Source organism: Hypanus sabinus, chromosome 14 (assembly GCF_030144855.1).
Source record: "Hypanus sabinus isolate sHypSab1 chromosome 14, sHypSab1.hap1, whole genome shotgun sequence".
NCBI lineage: Eukaryota > Metazoa > Chordata > Chondrichthyes > Myliobatiformes > Dasyatidae > Hypanus > Hypanus sabinus.
Window position 1 is genome coordinate 52,840,107 of NC_082719.1, and position 16,712 is coordinate 52,856,818.

The window sequence follows — 16,712 nt, forward strand, 5'->3', positions numbered from 1 at the left end:
GCTAATTACTGTATGTTTCCTTGGCTAAGATATCTAGAAAACAAGGACAAAATGAGAGGACAGTGATGAGAAAAATTCTCTTCACTCACTGCAGAGATTCATTCAGTTAAATTCAAGATATTTAAAAGTGTTGATACGGGTTCAGTGCAAGAAGGTGACGCTGTGGTAAATATCAGGCATGAAGGGCTGGAGGCTCATCTTCTGTTCCTGTTTTCTTCTAATGTCTCTCCAGATGGTATTTGTCAGGTGGTAGATCTACTTTGCTTCTACATGCTTGTCTTATTGAAACTCTAGTTTTGATTTTACCTGCTGTTCTGTGAGTGCATAATAATTTTGTGAAGATCAAAACAAATGCAAGTTCATCTAATTTGTTCTTTCTAAACACAATGCATGCAGATTCTTTTGAGAATCACCACCAAATATCAAAAAGTCAAGATCTGAGAGTAGAATTCTCAACATTGTCATTTGTTGTAAATGGTTTTATGCATCAAAAAGTTTTGTATTGTGGTTTGCGATATTTTTAAAATCTCCCTTCATTTTACCTATTTAAATTCATTACTCATTTATGAATAATAGTTCAGAGATTTGCTCTTAAACAAACTATTTCTAATGACCTTTAACTCATATAAAATTAATTGTGCTTTCTTCCTTTTTGGCACAAGAGGTATTCATTTCCTGCAAAGAAAGTTGAAATGCTATTTTGTTGTCTTGTCAGGAGAACTCCCCTTGTAATAATTAACGGCTAATGGTACAGAATGCGTATGTCATAGGAAATGTATAAAGGATTTGATCTTGTTAATTGAGGAAATGCCTTTTCAGCAAATACTGGAATGATGCTCATTGCTTCTCTTGGCTTTCTTGTAGTTTTGGCACTGTTACAAATTTGTGAATTTTCAGATCCACATGTTATTTTTAAGCAAGTCAGCTTCCTCGAGCAGAAAATGCTCTGGATTCTTTAATGTCTGAAACATGTATTACTTTCTATGAATCATAGTTATAATGTTATTTCTGGAATTTAAAAAGTTTGGCCAAAGAGGGCCTTCTAAGCCCAAGCGAGAGATTGACTACCACTGTCTCTTTTCAAACTACTCTTTCCAAAATGCATTTGTCACCTTTGCATTGAATATTACTATTACCATTTGGAATCAAGTTCTTAATAACCATTCCTTCCACAAGATTACACTGCTTCATGTTGAAACTGAAAAGATGGTGCCAGGCAGGTTACAAATAGATATTCAGGTTATTTTGTTAGCTTAAGTAAATTTCAAAAAAATGTAAGTAATCATTTGCAATTTTTTTTGAGTATTACTGTTTCTATTTTAGGTAACCAGTACAAGGTGAAGTCTCCCAAACTGTGTATTTTACTTTCACAGAATTTGAAATATTGGTATCTCTAATTTGACAAATGAGTCTAAACTGAGAAATTGATTTTGATGTCTATATAGTGCTGAATGTCTGGTAGTGTAACTTAAGTTATTTTAGTAGAAAACTCTTGATTTTGTTGAATCTCTTTACGTCTGCTAATCAAATGAAGCTCAATGTGAGCCTAAAACAGCACTCATCTTTCTGCACTTTGTATTCTGCTGAACTTAATGTTTGAGGTCAGCCAATTCAGATAAACAAATTCCAGCCTTCATGCAGTTTTCCATCATTCAAACTTCCAGTTTAACACATTTATTCACTTTCTGTTTGCTGCTCCTTCAAACCTATATTTTGTAATTCATTAAATATCTTCATTGCTTTGGTTTTTACTTGCTACCATCATCCATTTACTTTTTCCAGTCCCCCACAATGTATGACAAAACTTTTTATTGTCTTTTTCTCTTCCTTCCCACCACCATCCTTGTATGTCATGAAACATGCTTCACTTCATGATCATCCTTCACACTTCTGAGTCATGGAGACTCAGAAGTTTAAACAGGTCCTGCAGTCTATTGAGTCTATACCGACCATCAGTTTACACTAAGCTTATGTTGATCTCATTTTCTCCCCCCCACATTCTCGTCTACCACTTAGCTACACGCTATGAGAATTTACAGTGGCTAATTAACATACCAACCTGTACATCATTTGACACATGGGATGGGAGAAGAGCACCCAGAGGAAACCCATGCAGCCACAGGGAAAATGTGCATACACACAGCCCAAGGTCAGGATTGAGAGCAGTTTTGGGCCCCATATGTAAAAAAGAATGTTTCGGCATTAGGGAGGATGCAGCAGAGGTTCACGAGAATGATCCAGCGAATAAAAGGGTAAAAGTAAGATTAACATTTTATTGATATGGGCCTGTACTCATTGGAGTTTAAAAGAATGGAGGGGCTGGATATCTCATTGAAACCTACTGAATATTGGAAGGCCTAGATAGTGGATGTACAAAGGATGTTTTCAATAGTGGGGGAGTCCAGGACCAGAGGGCACCACCTCAGAATAGAAGGACGTCCCTTTAGAACATAAGTCATAAAATCATAGGAACAGAATTTGGCCATTTGGCTCATGGAGTGCTCTGCCATTCCATCATGGCTGATTTATTATCCCTCTGAACCGGATTCCCCTTGTAACCTTTGACATCCTTACTAATCAAGAATCCATTAAAATCTGCTTTAACTATTTACAATCACTTGGTCTCCACAGCTGTCTGTGGCAACAAGTTCCACAGAATTGCCCCCCTCTGGTCCTACACTTCCCCACTCTTGGAAACATCCTCCCCACATCCACTAATTAGATCTTCCAATATTCAATAGGTTTCAATGATATCATCCCTCATTCTTCTAAACTCCAGAGTATATAGGTACAAAATATCAAATGCTCCTCATATGTAACCCTTTAATTTCTGGAATCATTCTTGAACCTCCTGGATCCTAGCACATCTTTTCTTCATAAGGGGACCAGAACTGCTCACAATACTCTCAAGCACGGTCTGACTAATGCCTTAAAACTCCATCATTATGTACTTGTTTTTATATTCTAGTCCTCTTAAAATGAATGCTAACATTGCACTTGCATTCCTTGCCACTGACTAAACCTTCAAATTAACACTTAGGAAATCCTGCCAAGGGCTCTTAAGACACTTTGCACTTCCGATTTCTGAATTTTTTCCCCCATTTAGAAAATAGTCCATGCCTTTATTTCCTCTACCAGAGTACATTACCATATACTTCCTGACACTCTATTCCATCTACCACTTCCTTGCCCAATCTCTTAATCTGTCTACAAGTCCTTCTGTAGCCTCTCTATTTCCTCACTACCTGCCCCTATTCCTACCATAAAGCCCCCAATTCCATCATACAAATGATTGATATATGAAATGGGGGGGGGGGGGGGGGAAGCGGACCCAACACTGACCTCTGCGGAATACCACTAGTCACCAGCAGCCAACCAGAAAAGGCATTGTTTACTTTTACTCTTTCCTGCAATACCATGGGCTCTTGTCATGCTAAGCAGCCTCGTGTGGCACCTTATCAAAGGTCTTCTGAAAATCCAAGTACACAGCATTCACAACATCCACTGATACTCCTTTATCTATCCTGCCTTTTTATTTCCTCAAAGAATTCTAACAGATTTGTCAGGCAAGTTGTCCCCTTAAGGAAACTGTGCTGGCTTTCACCTGCTTGATCATGTACCTCCAAGTATCCCAAAACATCAATCTTAATAATGGACTCCTCCATCTTTCCAACGACTCAAGTCAAGCTAACTGACCTATAATGTCCATTCTTTGGCCTCCCTTCCTCCTTAAAAGAGTGGAGTGTCATTTGTAATTTTCCAGTTCTCTGGAACCATTCCAGAATTTGGTGATCTTGAAAGCTCATTACTATTGCCTCTACAATCTCTTTAGCTTCCTCTTTCAGAACTCTGGAGTGTAGTCCAACTAGTCCAATAAGCTTATCTACTTTCAGGTTCTCAAGTACCTTTTCCTTAACAGTCACAAATACTCACTTCTGCCTTGACACTTTTCGAATCACTGGGATACTGTGGGTATCTTCCACAGTGAAACCTGATGTAAACTACTGAAGCTTGTTCACCATTTCTTTTGTTCTCTATTATCACCTCTCCAGCATGATTTTCCAGTGGTTTAATATCCACTCTCACTCTCCTTTACTTGTTATATCTGAAGAAAACTTTTGGTATCCTCTTTTATATTATCGGCTAGTTTACCTTCGTATTTCATCTTTTCTCTCCTTACTGCCTTTTAAGTTGGCTTGTTTTGATTTTTAAAAGCTTTCTAATCCTCTAATTTCCTACTAATTTTGCTATATTGTATGCCTCTCTTTTTCTTTTATGCTGTCTTTTAGATGCAGAGTAATTTCTTCAGCCAAAGAGTAATGAATTTGTGGAATTAATTGCCATAGGTGGCTGTGGAGGCCAAGTCACAGGATATATTCAGCTAGAGGTTGATAGGTTCTTGATAGCTGTTAAGATTTATAGGGACAAAGCAGAAGAATATGGTTGGGAGGGAAAATAAATGAGCAATGGTCAAATGACAGGGTGGATTGAAATGGATGAATGGCCTAATTCTGTTTCTATGCCTTATGGCCTCTCTCACTGTAATGCAATAACTTTGTTAGCAACTGTGAAAAATCATCAACCTATACTGCAAGGGTAACGGGATGGCAACAGTAGCTGGGATGTGGACTACAGATTACAATGGGAATTAGAAAAGGTGTATCAAAAGAGCAATGCTATGAAAGTCGTGGGAGCTTTTAACATGCAGGTAGATTGGGAAAATCAGGTTGGTAATGGATCTCAAGACAGTGTATTTGTTAATGCCTACGAGATGGCCTTTTAGAGTAGTTTGTCATTGAGCCTACTAGGGGATCAGCTATACTGGATTTGTTGTTATGTAATGAACCGGAGGCGATTAGGATGCTTAAGGTAAAGGAACTCTTGGGAGACAGTGATCACAATATGGTTGAGTTCAACTTGGAATTTGAAAGTAAGAAAGTACAGTCTGATGTAGCAGTTTTCCAGCTGAGTAAAAAAAGGAGTGAGTGCAGTTAATATTACAAGGGAGCAGGTGCTCAAAAAGCTTAAAGATCCAAAGGTATGTAAGTCACCTGGACCAGATGAACAGCACCCTAGGGCTCTGAAAGAGGTAGTGATAGAGATTGTGAAGGCATTAGTAATGATCTGTCAAAAATCATTACAGTTTAGCATGGTTCCAGACTACTGGAAAATTGCAATTATCACTGCATTTTTTAAGAAAGGAGGGAGACAGCAGAAAGGGAATTTTGACCAGTTAGCCTGACCCTGGGTGGTTGGGAAGATATTGGAGGCAATTGTTAGGGTTAAGAATATGGAGTACTTGGTGACACAGGACAAGATGGGACAGCATCAGCGTGGTTTCCTTGAGGGAAAATCTTGCCTGATGAACCTGTTGGAATTCTTTGAGATGATTACAAGTAGATAGATAAAGGAGATGCAGTGGATGTTGTATATTTGGATTTTCAGAAGATCTTTGACAAGGTGCCACACAAGAGGCTGCTTACTGGTTAAGAGCCCATTGTTAGAACATTGGCTGATTGGTAGGAGGCAGCAAGTGGGAATAAAAGGATCCTTTTTAGTTGGCTGCCAGTGACTAGTGATGTTCTGCAGGGGTCAGTGTTGGGATCCTTTTTATGCTATATATCAATGATTTAGAAAACAGTATAGATGGCTTTGTTGCCATGTTTGCAGGTGAAACAAAGATCAGTGGAAGGCAGATTGTGTTGAGGAAACAGGAAGGCTGCAGAAGGACTTAGACAGTTTAGAAGAATGAGCAAAAAAGTGGCAAATGAAATATAATGTTGGAAAATTCATGGTTATGCACTTTGGTAGAATAAATGTGCACACTATTTTCTTAATGGGGAGAAAAATCCAAAAATCTGAGCTGCAAAGGGACTTGGGAGTCCTTATGCAGAATACCCTTAAGGATAACTTATAGATTGAGTCAGTTGGAAGGAAGGCAAATGCAGTGTTAGCATTCATTTCAAGACCAGGGGTGTGATGCTGACGCTTTATAAGGCACTGGTACGGACTCGCCTCGAGTACTCGAGTCTTGGGTTCCTTATCTAAGAAAAAATGTGCTGGCAGTGGAGAGGATTCAGAGGAGGTTCACAAGGATAATTCCAGGAATGAAAGGGTTATCACATGAGGAACATTTGCTAGCTTTTGGCATGTACTCACTGGAATTTAGAAGGATGGGATGGGAAGGGGGAATCTCATTGAAACCATTTGAATGTTGAAAGGCCTGGACACAGTACATTTGGAAAGGATGTTGCCCATGGTGGGGTGTCAATTAGTCCATTTAAAACAGAGATGTGAAGAAATTAATTTAGCCAGCGGATGGTGAATTTGTGGAATTTGTTACCACAGACAGCTGTGGGGGCCAGGCCATTGGGTGTATTTAAGGCAGAGATTGATGGGTTCTTGATTGGCCACAGCACCATAGGTTATGGGAAGAAGGCTGGGGAGTGGGGCAGAGGAGGTGAAAAAAGGATCAGCCATATTGGGGCAGACTCAGTGGGCTAAATGGCCTAATTCTGCTCCTATGCCTTGCTTTGTTTTCTGTTTTGATTCTTTTGCTAATGTTTGTTTAGTGTGTCTACCCAAGTACGTATATGAATATTCAATTAAATTTTTCGATCACCTTAAGGGGTGCAAAAACAATTTGCTAAAAGCCTGCTATTGTTGATCCAGCGGTTTTCTGCTGGACATTGATTTTTTTTTGAGCAAATTGTAGTAGAGGAAAGTGAACTATCAGAGCTCAGTATGAGTGTAATATAACCACTGCACATGAGTTAGTTTAATAGAAATTGAAAAGTGTTCTAAAGTGCGTCTCGTTTTTTTTTACATACGTCTTCAAACTTTTTGTTTCCCCTCCACAGTGAAGAAAGTCGATATAGACACAGAGAATACTCTTCAGATAAAGGTTATGATCGTGATTATCATCACCGAGATAAAGGTAGCAGGGAAAAAGAAGACAGGCACAAAGAACGCCGACACCGTGACAAAGAGGAGGGGAGACACAAATCTTCCAGAAGGTAACAAAATCTCAAACTGAGTTGTTTCTACTTTCTTTCTAGTTGAACTTTTCTTTTTCAAGTTAGACTGCTTTCCTACTGCATAGTATTCTAACATGCCCATCGGATATAAATGAGACAGAGATAATTTAGCCAAAATAGTGCTAAAGTATTGATTAGAGTTATTGGTTACATTGATCCACAGTTTGCAAGAAGTTATCAGCATTTTGCCTTGGAACTGTCAGCGTGTTTGCTAAGTTTCTCATCCCAGCCAAATGATCCTGTTAATCAGAACTGCAAGTTGACAGTGAGGTGAAGTTCTGATGAAGTTGTATACTTCACTCGGATTGGTGTGTGAGCAATATGTTTTAGTTCAGGGGGTAAAAAGTGCAGGGGAAGAGAAATATCTCATTGGTATGGGCTTCATTTGAATCTGACTGGGGAAGTGTTTGAGTGAATCAAGTTGCTAAGGCTGTATTTAATTTTAAAACTAAGCAGGTAGTGGAGGGATGGATGGATTCTGCACGGGAAAACTTAAAACACTGAAGAGGGCAAAGGAAAAGCAAGTAATTTAATACAGTATAAATCAGGAGATAGGTGCATGCAGCAAAAGTATTACAATAATTATAGTAAGATTTTAATCTGGTTTGGAGTAGACAATCCATATTATTGATAAAAGTGTGGAGGATGAATTAAAGAAATGTGAAGAGAGCATTTCTACTTCAGTATGTTGAACCAATGGGTGTACAAGCTATACAAGCTAATGTGTATTGAGAAAGTATCTAGTGATGATAATTTAATGGAATTTGAACATGAAAACAAAAAGACGTTTTAGTCTGTCTCTCAAACTCGATCTCCCTCCCTCTTCCCCCCCAAATAAATATGGAAAACAACATGGATTTTTGAAAAAGAAAACCTATCTCAAAGAGCTGGTGGAATTTTTTGGGATTGTAACTAACGATCAATAAGAGTCAATGTGTTGCTACTTTTGGAGCAAAAAACAAGCTGCTGGAAGATCTCAGCAGGTCAGGCAGCATCTGTAAAAGCAAAGGGATTGATAACATTTCCAATTGAGATTTTGCATCATTATGTGAAATGTCAGCTATCCCTGTACCTCACAGATGTAGCCTGACCCACTGCGTTCCTTCAGCAGTTTTATCTTTGCTCCAAATCCCAGCATCTGCCATCTCATATATCTGTATTTGTACATTCATAAGGCTGTTGATAATGTTCACACAAGAGTACAGAAACAAATTTGAAGTACATATTATGGGGTTAATGTACTTTTGTGGGTAAAGGATTGATTAATGAGCAGAAAAGATCATAGATTCCACAGCTTAGTTTTAGGTTGAAAAGCTATGATCATAGGGTGCTGCAAGCTAGGTGGGCTGAGAGGAGCATATGGAAACCCTTCAGGGACACTAGGTAGCAGTTACATAACAAGGAAGGCAGAGATGTAGAGAATATGAGGTGAAGATTGAGATTCAAGTGATAGAGATGACATTGACTGCCTCAGACCAGACAGTGAAGGCTTGTTAGTCTAAATTCATGCTGAAATCTGCATTGAGTCATCATCATTATGTACCATGTCATGATGTAAACAATCATGGTCTTCCATCTGTCTTTAATCTGAGAAGATCTAATGAGCTCTTCAAAACTTTTGCCTGGCCATCCCTTGATGTAACGCATGAATGTTACCCAAGGTGCCATTGAGTACCACTGTAGTTTTCTTCTATTAATAACAATTGTGTGGATTTGACTTTTCATCCTAATACTTAACAGTTGTGATTTTTAAATTTAATGCCACACTTGACTTTTGTGAATAGTTACACTTGAGAACTAAATGGAATAGAGAACATCCGTGGTAATAATTTTTTGCCTTGCACCGCAGCAGTAGAAGACGCCATGACAGTGAAGAAGTAGATGGCCACAAACGACATAAACACAAGAAATCAAAGCGAAGCAAGGAAGATAAAGAAGCCAGTGAAGAGCGTTCCCAAGAACCAGAGCCAAGTGAAGCTGCTAACAGTAATTAGATATCTGGGTCTTGGCTGTTGGCTACATTATTACTAAAAATAGGAAGAAAAATGTTGGAAATGCTTGAAAAATCATTCAGGTAATGGCAAATCTCATCTGAATTTCTGAAGATGTCAGAACTTCAGTAATTTGAAAGACTGTTGAAGAAGAGTGGTGCTTCTCAGCACCAATTGTGTTGTTAAAAACTGAATTACTATGTTTGTATTAGTTTATTGAAGATGAATAAAATTTCTGCACTCTTGTTTAAAAATAGATGTTTTATTTGACAGTTTATTGGAGCCATAGCATTCCGTAAAACAACAATGTGGTGCATTCCATTTTACTCTGGCAGTAATTGTTATTAGTCCTGGACACATTTATGAGATTTAGCCCAGCTATAAAAATAACCATACCGTGTTCTGGGGGCATAATGATGTTTTTTAGATAGCTGACAGAACAAGTTACGAATGGGCAGGAATTCTGTGGACATAAGACTACAGTTTCATAGAGCCAAACTAACTAACTGCAGCACTCTTCACTTCTGGCCCTTCTGTTTTAAACCAATCACCGCTGCTGCACCCAGAAAAACCCCACTCCTTAGGATCTTCACTGAAAAATACATGGTTTGTTGTTACTTGACTTTAATTGATGTTCATGTTTTTTGTTGCTTTAAACATTCAGTGTGATTTCAAGTGAATTTATTTATTTTATTAATTTGTTTTCTTAATGAGATGATTTGGATCATAGACAAACCCTGATGAGCACTATAAGGGCAAGTTGGGGACAAACCTTTTGCTTCTGCTAGACTGGATCTAGTGTGATATAACCCATTGCACTCTATTTTGCAGCATCACTTTTCACAAATATAGAATATGAATTGAGCCAATAAGGTGATGGAAGCCAAGTGGTGATATTTCATCCAAACTTCAAATAGCTGTAAATATCAGAACATGTTTCATAAAACTACATCAAATTTGTTAGGCCGCAATGTTTGCTGCTTATGTAGACCATGCAAAAATGCTATATCATTTACAGACAAGATATTATGGGCTTTCTTCAGTCAGACTGCTAACTGTAAGACCATTATTTCAGAGGTAAGATTTATTGTAGTAGAATTTCTTACAAGAGCATTTTCTTTTCCAAAATAAAGGAATTATTTTGATAAACAGTTATAGAGAAACCATATACCAATAAACCTGAAATAGTTGATATTTTGCAATCTGAAATGCAATAGTAAAAACTTTAATCCTGCCCAACAAACTTAAAATTGCACTTCCTGATGTCCATTAATTCATTTGAATTTCTTTTTTTTTAAATTTCAAACCATCCTGTCCCATTTGAATTTTTAAACAATTAGATTTTTACTTCAGAAAGTGTAACTTGCAGAGATTCATAGGGACTTGATGTTTTAGAAAGGCTGCAGAATTAATTGTATTGCCACTTGAGTAACAACATTTAAAATTATATGGTTCCTTTGCTGAATTATTTGCTTTGACTAACTTTATTCCCTATTCATAACACCATTGTAATCCATTCTAGAGATGGGTGCCAGGCCAAGATGCCACAGTGAGAATAACCTTTCCTTTGATTTCTTTGAGCATTTTCACCATACAGGAATGGCTTATTCCAGAGGTGCTTCTGCCGTTGACTGCCAAAATTACATCTCCACACCTATAAGAAGATAAAGTGTACATGAAACTTAGTAACTTGTTAATATTAATTTTAAATGAACGTTATTACAAAATGAGAATAGGTTAACTTTACTTTGATAACCTACAGTAAACAATACTTTCAGTTCTGATATTGAGTTTGTATTTTGTTGATCATGAAATAAAGTGCTTCTGCTGCCTTGTAAACAGCAGGGATTCCTCCTCTGGATCTCCATCTAAGCTGTTCATCCAATGCTTTAAAGTTTCAAATTTTAGAGGCCAATTGTTTTGAAATATGATAAAACCATACACTGGATCTATGAAGTAAGATTAGCAAGTTGCTTGGATATTGTTTGAGTTTTCATTGGCAAATTCCAAATTTCATTGGCAAATTCCAAATTTATTTGGCTTCAATCCAAATAAAAAGGGTGTAGCTGAGGATTCATTCACCTGATCATGATGAAAGAAAACTAATGGATCAAGAGGGAGGGAAGGGTTAGATTGACCTAGGAGTAAACTAAAGAGTCAGCTCAATACTATGGGCTGAAGGCCTGTGCTGTACTGTTCCAAGTTCTGTAATGACATCTAGGTAAAAATCCATTTTTGAGTAGCTCAAATTCAGTGAGTTGAAGATGAAAATCCAGTCTAGCCATCTGGTGATAAATTTAGTTTTGATATTTAGAGAATAAAGGGTATTAATGTGGAAAATTAACACTGAGATGTTGGATTACCATGATCTTATTAAATGGCAGAGCAGATCTACGGAGCATTATGGTCTACTTAACATTTTCTTTAGGTAGTTGTGTACTGTATGATGTTAAAAGGGTTTCAAAATTAGAAGATTTTTTTTCTTTAAAGTTGCCATTAACACCTTTGTTATACTGAGATTCATCAGATCAGCTATTTTAATATTGTTACATTGCTGGGTGAATTTGTGTGTTTCCTACTCGACCATGATCAGCACAACATTTTTAAGATTTCTAGGCTCTTCGGCAAGGCACAAAGTACATGTAGTCTTATTAGGAATGTTTTAAAGGAGTGCAATACAATGGTCAGTTGAGGCTGAATCGGTATTTCCTCTGTCAGGTTAATTGTATTTAAGAATAAGATAATTGTAGATAATGATCCTCGGGTTCAAGATCAAGTTGATAATGGGTTATGTGAATTCTTCTAAGCTTCAGTAAATATGGAAATACTGTAGATCAATGTAATACTGAAAACAGGTAAATTTGATTGAACTTTTCAAAGTAATTCATCAAGAGCTAGTGATATAAATAAACAAAAGTTTTTTCCTGAGTGAAATTGATTATCTTGGGTGAAATCATAAATTTTAACTCCCAAGTGAGACTACAAGTTTTCAAAATAGTTTCATACTATAAGATATTCAACCATTGTACTTAAGAACGTAAGAAATGGCAAAAGACTATTGCTTTGAGTCTGCTCCTCCATTCAAGATCATGGTTAATATTCTACATTAATGTTTTCTTGTACTGTCTCTATATCTTTCCCTTTAATGTCCAGAAATCTATCAACTGTTATTTTAAAATTAACTCGATAACTAAGGATTCACCTTTTCAGAAGAATTTTCTTTTTAGCTTACTTGATCACCTATATCCTATTATTCTTTTCATGATCTTCTGTTATTACACCCTTCATTATCTACTCCTGCACCTACCACCAATTTTCAGCTAAATTTCTGGTATTTCCATGTATTCTTCACTGCCTCCTTTCTTAAGTAGTTGTATAACATTTGCTACCCTTTGATCCACCGGATCAATCCATTTCCATATGATAATGCTAGCTTTACAACTAAATATTCTATATTTTGCGTTTAAGGCTAGCTGTTCTCTTAGAGACTACCTAATTCCTCAAATAAAATATTGACATTATCCTTAAGATCTTTTCCACATGGCATCTTTAGGCAGACTGCAACTTTTTTTTTAACATTTTACTCATTTTAAGATTCATAAAATTTAGTACATTTTAAAGAGGTAAAACACCAAACTTCATTCACATCATCATCTTTTCCTTGTATCTGCAACATTTGTGTTTTCATTGAGTTCTTTCTAATTATATTTTAATTACTTATGAATAGTCTAGCAATATGAGAATGTTATTGGAGCAGCTTTTTCAAATTAAAGCATGTTCATTTTCATTTTGTATTATCTGCTGTGGTGTCAAGAGGAGTTAGTTGTATGTCAAGTATATTTTTGAATAGATGTAGCATAAAATCAAATTCCTGTATAATATATTATTTATTTTTTTGAGTAACCATGATAGAAATTGTCTTTCTGCTTGGGTAATCATTGCATCTGCTTACAAGAGAATATCGGATTGTTTCTCTCTTAAAATAGTACTATGCAGCATCAGGCTCTTTACAGAACAGCCTTGTCTTCTATTTTGCAGGATGAAAAAGTATTTACACAAGTGGTATCAGGTGTAGCTTCAAAGTTTATCACTAACATAGTAGCATTGACTTTTAGCACTTAAGGATTGCATTTTGTTGAAAATACTCAAGTAGGAGCTTGTGGGTGTCATTTGAGAAATATTCAACAGAGCACCTCATTTTTGATTCTCTGTGTTGGATTGGACATTTTTTCTTTAATTGTACACCAACTAGTTTGCATCTTGATTATAAGAGATGGAAATTAAAACAGTCATCTTACTTTTCCAGTTGTAGCACACACTAATTTACACTTATAGTGACACAAGTTAGTTCAGTTATTAAGTTGTCTCCATCAGAAAAGGTTCAAAGCTCACTGCAGTGATTGCCTTACTCTTCAAGGTGTGTTAATCCAAATTTACATTGGAAAATACCTTTAAGATGCTTTCAAACTTGGGAAGGACTGAGTTCGTAGCATTCCTTAACCAACATCTTCCAAATAGAAAATCCTTTGTGGAATTTTGCTGAGTGAACATTGTCATTTTTGCCTCCATAACAGAGAACTCATTAAACAATTACTTGGTTGTATTTTTTTTTCTCATGTTACATAGGCAAAAACAGCATTCTGAATGCTGAAAATATTCATCAAGTTGGGCAACATCTGTGAACATTGAAACGTTAATATTTCAGGTTGACAACCTTTCATCAGAACTGGTGAAAAGTGTTTGATGTGACATATTAACTTTTTAAAAATACAATTTTAATTTTTCTTATGCAATGTACATTTGCATACCAGGTCAATAATAGGTATTTTTCTTAAATCAGCCATATGTGTGTATAGTTTAATTCAGATTTAAGAAATTGGCAAATCATTATTATTCCATCTTGCTTCATTGCTATCAAAAATGCTACTTGTAGAATAAATGGTCACCAATTTTCACTTATTTATAAATCTATTTGCTATGAGTTCATAATTTTAAACATATTTTACTGTCCATAGTGGGAAAAATAAATCGAAGTGTACCTGATAATTTTGCAGGGTTCTTGGAGCAGATAGGTTCCACTTCATGTCTTGATAATCTTAAATTTGATACTTAATTTTTTTTCTGAGATTTACTTTATAAAATTATGATTTCATTGTTACTGTCAAAGTGTAATGTGTTGGTTAGGAATAGAATGAGTTTCTTGCACATGTCACCATTTTTTTTTAAGCCTTATACTTTAGGTTAAATACTGTAAAAATTGTTTCTCACTTTTCCCTGTGTAATGTACACAAACAGTTGGAAAAAGATACTTTCCTATTCTATAGTGGGGTTTTAAGTTTCATCAAAAGCTTTGGACATTCAGACCCTCATTAAATTATGGACCTCTTTAATGCATACACCTATATCAAATTACATTACCAAGCTTAATTATTTGGAATTTAGAAGGGTACAAAATATTGAAAATTAAAATCTGTAAAGTAGTAATTATTATTAAATCTTTAAAATTCAACAGTAATTCATTAGGGTTATGCTTCCTTGACTTTACTAGGTCACTATGTCTTGTTATGTACACTGATTTTGCCTCTAATTGATACAGACAGCCTTAATACTGGTTAAATTAATAAAACAATTCATAGTGTTTAAATGCAATTTTTAAGATTTTGTTTTTAATGGAGTTTGGACTAACAATACAAAGCTAAGATGCAATGTGGGCTCAGGAAATGCAGTGAGAATTTATGGAGATAAGTAGGTTATGGGCAAAGGACATGGCAGAGGGAATATAATACGGAAAATTTGTAGATAAAGCAGAAATTTGTTGTTTTTTTTAAATGGTGAGTGAATAAAAGATGGTGGTATTTAGAGAGACCTTGGTATCATTGTACATGAATCACTGGAACTTGACAGGTACTATAGTAATTGGAAGACAAATGCTATGTTGAGCATCACTACAAGAGGACTAGGATACAAGATGAAGATGTTATACTAAAAATACATTATGTACAGATCTATTGTATGAGGAAAGGTTAAGTAAACTAGGCCTATATTCTCAGGATAAGAAGAATGAGATCTCTAAAGACCTAGTAGATAACCATGATATTTTTCCCTTTCGTAGCCTGTCTGAAAACAAGGATTAGAGTCTCAGAATAAGGGAAGGAACCTTCTTAGCCAGATTGGAATACTGTACCCAAGAAGGTTATGATGGCTTAGTGCTGAGAATATTTGGGTGGGGTGGGGGGAATAGAATGATAATATTTTGGGTATTAAGGGAAGTGAACTATGGGGTTTAGTGCAGGATAGTAGCACTAAAGTAAAATATCAATCTTGACCTTGTTGAATGGTGGAGCAGGCACAAGGACCAAACTGCCATCTCTTGTTTTATTGATGTTCTTGTAATAACTATATAACAAAAGTACTTTAAAACTCCTGTATATTACCTCAGTCTGCCATCATTGTGAGCTGGCATTCCATTAACAATAGACTTTATGAAAAATGGCTGGCTGCCGTGGTTTTCTTCATATCCACCTACAATGCTGAATCCCAAACTTCCAGATGTATTTCTTTTCAATTCTACATCTTTGCACAAATAAAGGTACCTAGAATGGCATAAGAAATTAAACATTCTTCTCCATTTCTCATTTGAATAACATAATTATGCAATCAATAGTTGAATCTACTTCTAGTTCAGCACTCACTCTAACAACCAGTCAAGATTTATAGGGTTTGTAATATTTAGAAAGTTACCAAAGAAACATTTTTCAATATTATGTTTAGTGTTTGATATGGCAGATGAATGTGTAGCTGAAGAATTGGTGCAGAGTTTCAGATTGGGATCTCTTCTGGGGAAGATAAAACTCATGCAAAAGAAATCGGTTACGCCTGAACTTGGGACCAATACCTGTGCAGGCAGGTTTGCTATAGTTGCTGGTGAGAATTTAAGCTAGGTTGGCAGATGGACGTTGAACCAGGGTGATAGGTCAAATGATGGAGTAGTTGGTTTAAAGAAAGATGCAATGTGTAGAGATCTGAGGAAGTATAGGTAGTGGGAGGGAAAAAAACAAAAGATGCAGTTACTTGGATGGGTTGAAGTGTGTCTTCTGCGCAAAGTATCAGGAACAAGGGCATGGATCAGGATATGGAACTACAACATTATGTCATTACAGATGTTTGGCAGTCACAAGAGCAGAAATGGCTGCTGGACGTTCATCAGTGTGGGTGGAAGTCAGAAACAGGAAGAAAGTAATTCTTTTGGGAGTTTTCTATACCCCAAGTAGCAGCAGAGCCACTCAGGAGGCAGATTTTGGAAAGGTTCAAAGGGTTTATTGTCAGGGGTGACTTAAGCATTTGGAGAAGTAAAATCTGATTAGCAATGCTCAGCATAGCTTTGAGGGGCAGGTTATACCTTACAAGGAAGTGACAAAACAAACTGATGAGGGTAAAGCAGTAGATGGATTTTACTAAAGTATTTGACAAGTTTCCCCACGGTAGCAGAAATTTGGAGGCATGGGATCTAGGGAAATTTTGCTGTGTGGATTTAGAATTGGCTTACCAACAGAGGGCAGAGGATGGCATATAGATATAGCATGTTCTGCCTGGAAGACGGTGACCAATGCTGTTTGAAAGGATCTGTTCTGGGATTCTTGTTCTCTGTGATTTTATAAATGATTTGGAAGAGGGAGTTGTAAGT

At 36.5% G+C, this 16,712-nt stretch overlaps 2 protein-coding genes across 7 annotated transcripts in view; one reads left to right on the plus strand and one right to left on the minus strand.

Annotated features, from left to right (window-relative positions):
- The window catches only part of fip1l1a (FIP1 like 1a (S. cerevisiae)), an 81,184-nt gene extending 71,900 nt beyond the window's left edge, over positions 1-9,284 (plus strand). For 2 of the 3 annotated variants that reach the window (XM_059989204.1, XM_059989205.1), the window contains exons 15-16: positions 6,861-7,016; positions 8,887-9,284. In XM_059989204.1, coding sequence (XP_059845187.1) covers positions 6,861-7,016; positions 8,887-9,031 — 301 coding nt within the window. In that variant the 3' untranslated portion in view covers positions 9,032-9,284. The remainder of the gene's footprint in view (positions 1-6,860; positions 7,017-8,886) is intronic. The other variant, XM_059989206.1, reaches the window with a different exon arrangement.
- Positions 9,285-10,311: 1,027 nt separating this feature from the next.
- Positions 10,312-16,712, minus strand: part of lnx1 (ligand of numb-protein X 1) — a 154,590-nt gene continuing 148,189 nt past the window's right edge. For all 4 annotated transcript variants that reach the window (XM_059989203.1, XM_059989202.1, XM_059989200.1 and 1 more), the window contains 2 exons: positions 15,463-15,621; positions 10,312-10,682 (listed from right to left, as the gene is read on the minus strand). In XM_059989203.1, coding sequence (XP_059845186.1) covers positions 10,547-10,682; positions 15,463-15,621 — 295 coding nt within the window. In that variant the 3' untranslated portion in view covers positions 10,312-10,546. The remainder of the gene's footprint in view (positions 10,683-15,462; positions 15,622-16,712) is intronic.